The 8,785-nt window shown below is 51.8% G+C and overlaps 1 protein-coding gene across 3 annotated transcripts in view; it reads left to right on the forward strand.

Moving 5' to 3' along the window:
• The first annotated feature begins 392 nt into the window (after nt 1-392).
• The window catches only part of LMO4 (LIM domain only 4), a 17,210-nt gene continuing 8,817 nt past the window's right edge, over nt 393-8,785 (forward strand). Inside the window, exons 1-2 of one of the 3 annotated variants that reach the window (XM_032494733.1) lie at nt 393-1,187; nt 3,935-4,173. In XM_032494733.1, coding sequence (XP_032350624.1) covers nt 3,938-4,173 — 236 coding nt within the window. In that variant the 5' untranslated portion in view covers nt 393-1,187; nt 3,935-3,937. Of the gene's footprint in view, nt 1,188-3,585; nt 3,764-3,934; nt 4,174-8,785 lie in introns of those variants that run through there. The other 2 variants (XM_006188904.2, XM_032494734.1) reach the window with 2 other exon arrangements.

The raw sequence follows: 8,785 nt of genomic DNA on the forward strand, positions 1-8,785 counted from the left end.
TCGGCGCGAGGAGCGGGCCATCCCCGAGGGGAGAGCGGGTGCGGGTCCTGAGGGTCCTCCGCGCGCCGGGAGGGCAGCTGCGGTACCCGGCGCCGGGGCTCGCAATCCCGGGCCGCGCCCCCCTCTCCCCCCCGCCACGGCGGGGTCGGCGGCGTCGGTGGCGCCCGGGTGACTTCTCCCCACCTGATTCCGGCCCTGCCCCGCTCCTGCCTCGGCCCGCTCCGCCGCCTCCCTCTCTCCCCCGCCCCCGGAGTCTCGTTTCAGTCATCCCTTTGTCCTTCCCCGGATTGGCAGGTTTTATTATTCCGCCTGAACAATCCGGCCGCCCAGTGGCTGAGGGTCGCTGACGTCGGCGGCAGAGCCCGGGAGTAGTTGGGATTTTGCTCTGTCAGTAACACATGTGTAAGAGCCGCGGAGGGAGCGAGCGAGCCGGCTAGAGGCCAGCGCCGCCGCCGCCGCCGCCTCCGAGCCGGGCAGCAGCAGCCCCGGCAGCAGCCCCGGCCGCGGCGCAGGCTCCGGCGCGCGGGGCCCCGCCGGCCGCAGCTCCCCGCCTCCCGGGTGCGCCCGCCTCCCGGCCTTGGCCGCCGCCGCTGCTCCCGGGGCTGTTGTGTCTGCGGCCGCTCCCCGGCTGGAGGTGCAGGAAGCTCGGCCGAGCGGCCGCCGCCGCCGCCACCAGCCCCGAGCGAGCGGGCGGGCGCGCGGGAGGGAGGCCGACGGAGGAGGAGGAGGAGGAGGAGCGGGAGGAGCGCGGGCGGGGCGGGGGCCGCCGGGCGGGGGAATATACAAAGTGAAGCCACATTGCCAAACTTGCAGCAGCGATTGCAGCAGTTGCTGCCGCTGCGCCGCGCCTGAAGCCGCGCAGCGCGGGCCGAGGGCTCCTGCAGCTGCTCGCGCGGAGCCGGGGGCGGAGGAGAACGACGAGGACCGAGACTGACACTTCTGCTCCCGGCCGCCTGCCACTTACGCGGGGCCCCCCAACCCAGCCCCGGAGCAGCGCGTTAAAAAAAAAAAAAAAAAAAAAAAAAAGCAGCCCTTAGCCCCCTCCTCCCCTTTCCTGCTTCTGCGAGAACATCCCCCCCTCCCTCCAGCTCCGCCAGCCCCGGCGCCCCTTCCTTGGAAGCCGAGCGGCTTCGCTCGCATTTCGCCGCCGCCGCCTCTCGCAATATTGCAATATAGGGGAAAAGCAGGTAAGGGGACCGCTGGGGAGCCGCGGGCAGGGGTGGGGGGCAGGGAGGAGGGGGCCGATTTGGGCCGGGGCTGTTTTCTTTGGCTTCCTTCCCTTGACCGTCCCAAATTGCAAGTAAACAATACGTCGGCTTAGATAATGCGCGAGTCTGAAACTACCGAGGCCGGCCTGCGAGCTAGCACGGAGGGCAGCCCCGGGCCGCCAGCTTTGTAGCGGTTCCTGCTTACAAAAAGGTTCCTCTCGTACACGGGGCTGGTGGGGACCTTGGAGGGGGGTGGGGATATTTCTAGTTCCGAAGGGAAAGGCAGAAGGTGCTTTAAGGGTTTAAGTCTGAGAAGTAGAGTGGGGTAAATAGTCACGACCCCCCTCCCCCAACACGATTTTTGAAACAGTGGCAGAAAGGATCCAAGTGAGCAGGGTTCGGTATTGCTGGTTCTTTAAAAAAAATTCCTCTAGGCTTATAAGTCTTTTGTTCCAATCCAAGAGAAATCCGGTGAATCACCTAATTAAAATCAAGACATGAATTAAGCATCCATTTTTGTACTACAAATTGCCAGCGCTACGTTTGTCCCTCCCTTGGTCTCCATTAAAAAACACCAGAGACGTTGTTAAAGGGGGGCAGATTTTGCCTCTAGCTGCCAGTTCTGCTTTCTATTTCACCGACTATCCCAGGACCTAAATTGCTTGGCTATGTAATTACTAGAGTATAAGCCTATTTAACTTAAAAGCTTTCTTTCTTTTTTTTTTTTTTTCTAACTCTAAATGAAACTTGATGAGGGCCCGTCCTTAGTTATCAGGGGAGTCAGTTTCTGGTCAGTCCTCTTGATTCATCTCTTTTAGATTTAATCAGCATTAAGGTATTGCTTGTCCTTAAGAGCTTTAGCTAATGGGGTTACTGGATGCTTTTCTCAGTGTAATGTTTCCTTTAAAAAAAATATACATATATATTTACCTCTCACCAAAGATGGGGGCGGGGAAGAGCTTGGAATCTCCTCCCTCCCTCTCCTCTTTTTAAAAAGGAATTCGGAGCGATTAAAACGTTGCAGGGTGGCAGGGGGGTGCAGTTTAAAGACCTAGGGCAGGAAATGCAGATTCATTTGGGTTAGGGCTGAAATTGTAACAAAAAGCAATTCCTCGAGTAAATGCATCAGATAAATCAATTTACATAAAGGTATGATGCATTCGGATAAATGCAATGCTAATGGGTTTTAGAGTGGTCCTGTTTCCAAAGTCGCAGGGTTTTGTTACAGCTTAATTGGTGCAGTTCTTATTCTGGTTTATTGTGCGGTCACCGGACACACGTTCCGGGACTCTTTCGGAGGAAATGTGTTTAAAATCGGCCTATTTAAGGAACCCGAGTCCTTGTTTGGTTCCCTTCCCCTCGTTTTTTTGCAGCAGCCAAGTTGGGCCGGGGACAGGCAAAGTTCGCCCTCTCCCTTCTGAGGTATCAGCTGAATGTCTTGAGCAGATAGCCGGGAGCCTCGGGGGGAGCCCACACTCTCGGCTTACAGAGGACAAAGACAAAACAGGCTGCTTAATTGGCAGTAAATAACTTGATCTTTTTATAGAATAAGTGACTGGAGGAACACTAGGACTTTATTGGACTCAGGATTGGAGGCAACAAATTAATCGGTTTAGGCTAAGCTTTATAAATTGATTCCTATATTACACCCCAGTTGCTTCTCGTGACATTCATTAGAAAGAGTGGGGAATTTTTAAAAGCAGTTTTTGGTGACAGCAGGACTGGCTGGGATGTAACTTGTGCATCCTTTAACAGTGCCTTCTCGCATGTTATCTGTAACATACCCCCCCACCCCTCCGCCCTTTTGGAGGAACAAAGCTTTAGCATTTAAATTGCTGATCAAGGGCAGATTAGTGAGACCAAAGTGGAGAGTGTTTGTATAGGAAGTTAACAGGCATCCTAAAGTTCAATGATCTATTATTCTTGCCTGTGTCCTGAAAACCCAGAGAAAACACTCATTGATCTTCAAAATGAAATGAGATTTGAAACAATAATGGGAGATGGCGGTCACCACAATGGCATGTGAAAGGTGCTGTTTAAAATACGAAAAACCAGTTTCGCAACTTTACACACCGCAACCCCCCCCTCCCGTCCCTTCGCCTCCCCTCCCACCACCACGCTCTCCATCTCCCCTCTGCCGGTTCCTCCCTCCTTCCCTTTCTGAAAGCCCAACTATTTCCAACTTGTGAACTGCAGCTGCACTTCCCGGGGCAGAGCTCGGGAGGGAACGTGGCTCCGGCGGGGGCCGCCTCCCCACTCCCCTCGGCTAGCGCTCGGGGCTCGGCGGGGCCCGGGGAGGGGCCGGGCGCGGCGGTGGGTGGGTTTGACCCTCATTTGCTGGAGGCGGGCGGCGGAGGAGGGGAGGAGGGGGCAGTGGGCGGAGGCGGGGGCCGGGAGGAGGCGCCGCGAGGGGTGGAGCGCGCGGCGGAGCCTGGTTCTCGGAGTTTTGACAGTACCCAAGCTGAAATTGTCAGCGGCGGCGAGCGCTGGAAAGTTGAGAGGAGCTCGTGGCCCCAGAACAAAGCTTGAGAAAAGTAAACAGGCGGCTGCTGCCGGCAAGCCTCCCTCCTTCCCTCTCCCCCTCATCCTCCTTCCCGCCCTTGCCCTGCTGCTTCCTTCCAGCAGCCCTCGGGGAAAACGGGTTCGCTCTCTCGCGCGGCGATTACTAACTTTTGCATCGCCCCTGTTTTGTCTTTCTCTCCCTGTCCACTTCCCGCCCTCTGCAGACCATGGTGAATCCGGGCAGCAGCTCACAGCCGCCCCCGGTGACGGCCGGCTCCCTCTCCTGGAAGCGGTGCGCAGGCTGCGGGGGCAAGATCGCGGACCGCTTTCTGCTCTATGCCATGGACAGCTACTGGCACAGCCGGTGCCTCAAGTGCTCCTGCTGCCAGGCGCAGCTGGGCGACATTGGCACGTCCTGTTACACCAAGAGTGGCATGATCCTTTGCCGAAATGACTACATTAGGTAAGACTTGGCTGCCTTTCTCCGACATGGGCCGGCAGAGCGATGGCAAGGCCAGAGGTTACCAAGCATTTCAAGGACGGGAGCAGGGCACCCATGAGAATTCAGTGTAGCCTTCACCTCAAAAACCTCGTGGTTGGCCGAAATTTAAGGTGTTAGAGAAGCCTCTGTTAATCTTCTAATTTTTAATGGCAAATTAATGGTGAAGGCCCCATTATGTAAAAACTGCCTGACTGGTGGGACTGGGCCACTAGGTGTGCAAAGGTTGGGCACTTTCGGACCAGAATTTCAAGTGGTCAGCCTCAACTGGATCCGCCACTAAAAATAAACATTTCAAGTGGGAGTTAAACTGCTTTCTTAAAGCAAGATAGGCACCCACATAGGAACTCAGAGACAAAAGACTGACTTAAAAATAAGTGTGGTTAATGAGAAATGATTTGTCTATGGTAATGGTTACTTATATTTACATAGGCACCTTTAAACTTTTTCGAGTGGAAAACTGACTCATTCTTTGTGCTCCTAGTGAAAAATGCTGATTACCCATCAGTTTAAAGACTTGTAATTCTTATAACAGAGAAACCCGAACAAGAAAAAAAAAACTTAATGGTAATGTTTCTCTTTATACACTGGTACTGGGAGGCTTGCAACGCTCAGTGTTAGTGTGTGGTTTATAATGTAGAATTTGCAGGTCTTTCAGTTGAGGAATGTTCAGATTTGGGGTTTTTTGTTGTTGTCATTTGTATCACTACCCTTGATCCCCGAAAGAGATTTAGGAAAAGAGGCTATAGAATTATACTAATCTTGCATTTTAAAGCAGTGTATAGGAACATTCATATGCCCATGTAAGCAGTCTTTGCCAACAAGTTTCAGTGCAATTAATGGAAAGAATTCAGGAGGTCAGGTGCCTATAGGATCTTTTCAGGTGAACTCAAGCTACTTAAACTCATTAATTTGAAAGGAGGCATTTGAAGGATTACACATTTAATTTGAGTAAATGGTTTGATAGACTGATGCACATGAATGCTTCTAGGAGGTGTTCTGTTTCAACATCCAGTAATTAAAAAAAAAAACCCACACGCACACAGTTGATACTAGAGAACCGCTCACCTTTAAGAACTGCGTTCTATTTAAATTTCTGCCCTACAACATTTTTTCTTTATAGAAATTAGAAATTTTTGCTCTTTCTTAGTCTGGGTGAATCAATGGATGAGATATTTTGTTCAAAGTTTGTCTCCATTGTGAGTCCCTCTCCCTGCGTCTAAACCTGCAAAAGATCCCTGTGCAGTTCAGAGCTGAGCTGAGTACGGGTATGTTTACCCCAGCGATATTATTAGTGTAAAATGATGGAGTAGGATGACATTTGGTTATTCCGATAATGCAACCTATGTCCTCTTTGCTGGCATCCTCAATCAGCCAAGTAAAAGAAATTCAGGAGGGGAGAAGGCTTTTGTTTTTAAATTAAAATGGAAGCATTAATTTCACTAAGTGTTCTTTTAGAAGTAAATGTTGGAAAATCAGCAGGAGCATGTGTGGAATGCTTTCTGGTTCTCCTTCCAAGCAATGCCATGAGCCCTGACAGTATTGTAATTAAATAGAGAGCAAAACTGTGGTAAGAAGGAGGGTGGTTTAAAGGGGAGAAATTGACAGTGCTGTTCAGAAGCGGTAAATGGTACAGATTCATCTCTTCTCCAAGTGCCTTCAGAAACCTGCGTTTCTGATTACCACTAATTAAAAAGAAGATGGGTCTACTTGCATTCCCTCAGGACAAGTTTAGGCAAGTGGCTCCCTGGGAATCGCCTCCATTCCTTTCCCTATTCTTGGGAACAAATATAAATGCCCATTTGGTGTTTTCTCATGGCTTAATGGAGCAATGGACGATATATGCCCAGCCCCAAGCCTTAATTAATTGGGCCCATATTCTCCCTTCCTTTCTTTTCCCCTGACTTTGAAAACTGGATCCAGGCTTGCTCTTGAACTAGAGGCTACCCTGAGACCCTTAGATTTGTCCAGAGTTCTAGCTCCGTATCAAATTGATCCTTTCTTCACCCTGCTCAGGGCTTAGCACCAGACCTCCCCAACTCCCTGCCCCCAAGTTTAGGGGATCTCGGAAGAAGTCCTCTTTCTGTGTTCCTTTTGCCCATCAAGATGCCAAAAGGGTGGGAAGGGGTGGGGGGAGGCTCGCGCCTTCCTTTTCCTCTGGGCTACTCCCTCCCCAGTCTCCCTTCAGTCCACTTGTCGGAGGAGCTTTCAATTCTGCTGGGACCGCCGCTGAGCAATGGACTAATCCGCTCGCTGGCCGCCAGGTGAAGGGGACCCTTTGGCTCTTCGGCCCGGGCTGGGACCACAGAGCGATTTATTAAGGGGCTTTTAAACTGTCTGACTTTCAGGTTGTGGTTTTTTTGAAAACAACCAAGATCTGGCTAAAAAGCTTCGGGAGAGCTGGAGGAGGCAGGGGCTCGGCTTGGGGAGGGGGGTGCTGTGCTGTTTTTTCCTAGCCCCTTCCCCCTGCGTGACCAAGTGTCGATTGGGCAGAGCTGGGCTTCTGCCTCTTCTCCAAGATTTCAGATAAAGCGGCTGCCTTGCTGCAGCGAATCCGCACAATTAAAAGCTTTAATTAGTGGCTCCTCCATTTTCTTAGTTCTGATGGGCTTTATCTAATGAGATCTGGTCTCTGGCTTAGATCTGCTCCGAATGACGTGTCCGCAATGAATGAGAGCTGCGTTGCAAACAAAACATTTAATTAACAAAATTGGCCTCTAAGAGAGGGAGGGAAAGTCTTGGGGGGGGGGAGAGGAAGGGGCGGGTGCACCTTAAAGGGGCCAACGCCTGCCTGGCCCCCGCCACCTTAGAAAATCACGAAAGTCGTGAACCTCGGAAGCACCCCCACCCCCGCTCCTGACACCTACCCGCCGCCCAGCACAATCCCTGCGCCACCAAGTAGCTTCAGAAACTCCACTTTTCTTTCTTTGAGTCCTCCTTCCTCCACCCCCACCTTGGGCCCGAAGACTGGCGCGGAAAGTGCAGCGAGAAGGAGGAAGTTCAGAGATCGACGGGTGGGGCTCCAGGTCCGGGGCGGCGAGGAAACGCGCCGGAAGCCCTGGTGGCGGTCCTCGGCGTGCCGGGTCTCGCTCGCTGGATCAGCCGGGCGGGGGGGCGGGGGGGGGAGCCCGGGGGGGGGCGGGGCGGCGGCGCCGCCCGAGGCCGCGGTCAGGGCGCCCAGCCGGTCGGCGGCCTCGGGCCCGCGAGGGGGCGAGCGTAGGGCGGGAGCCGGGCGAGCGGGTCGCGCTTTCTCTCCCCGGGCTCCACTCGGGCGGTTCACGTGGCGCCCGCAGCCGCAGTGAGCGCGGCGCGGCCGGGGGTGGAGGCCCGGGCGGGGGAATTGGTGGTGCTCGGTGGTGAAGGGTGTGTTTGGGGAGGGGGTAGCGTTAGGAATGGAGGCGCCGCCAGACAGCGAGTTCATTTCCCTGGTAATCAACAGCAAGCTGCTATATTCAGAGAATGCTGTCCCTTTAATTGAACAGGCTAGGTAATTAAATGGCACTTTTCCAATAGGACGTGCTAGGTAAATCTAATAGTTGGTTATTTAATATCACTTTGAAGTCTGCCCACTCAAGCACAATGACAGCACAGGAGCATGTGAACTATTAGCTAGGAAAAAAAAAAAAACAGGATCTCAAAAATTAATTAAATCGCATGCAATTTAGGGGGAACGTTTATCTTGATTTGTCATAACAGAATTAATTCAAGGCCTCCAATTCACTTGGGGGCAGATCTGTTACTCTGAATTAACCAAGCGTAATTTGGCTGATTTTTTTTTTTCTCCCTCCCCTCTCTAATGCAGCGGTTGTGATTATTCACAGTCCTCCGTCCCCCCCTCCCCCCCTTAAGTATCAATAGCTTCTGGTGCTTTTAAGGTGCTTGGTCTCTAGTTATTCCGAAGTACCTTTAATGGACTTGGCTCCAGGCATAATTTCTGGGTTGCATTTCTTTGTTACATTTAATATAGCTGGTGCAGAATTTAGATTAAATATAGGAACCCTGCTGGAAAACCAATTGCTTCTGGATCAGTAGCTCTGGATGTGCATTTTTCTCCTCAGATAGGCTGCTGATATTTACTTGCAGGTACAAATGTATACCTTTCAGCCACACTCTTAGAAACTCACCTCTCCTTGCCTGAAAGTAGTTTAGAAAACAGCCAGGTAATGCTCCATATTGCGTGTATTTTGCTTGGAGTAATAACGCAGTTGAAAATAAGCCCACCTATTGGTCACTGAAGTTATGGAGAGATGCTAAGCATTACTATTGAACTAAAAATACAACTTGGTCTCCATCTCTTTACAGTCAGCAAGGAGAGTTGGAGCTGGCAGACGGTGCTAACACTACATGGTGTTTTTCATAGGACCAAAGCACCTTTAAAGTGCAGAGGTTTGGTGGGATTTCTTCCCTTTTCCCCTTTTGTCCATATAAGGAACCTCTTGATGTTTGTGATTGATTGCATTGCCCAAATGCTGAAATATTAACGACCTTCTTGGACCGAGGACCCAAAGAAAGGAAACTGAAACCCATTCTGTCATCACAATTAAAGACTCCCCTGGCTTTAATTAGCCTGACCTGG

The sequence above is a fragment of the Camelus ferus genome, chromosome 13 (assembly GCF_009834535.1).
Source record: "Camelus ferus isolate YT-003-E chromosome 13, BCGSAC_Cfer_1.0, whole genome shotgun sequence".
Lineage (NCBI taxonomy): Eukaryota > Metazoa > Chordata > Mammalia > Artiodactyla > Camelidae > Camelus > Camelus ferus.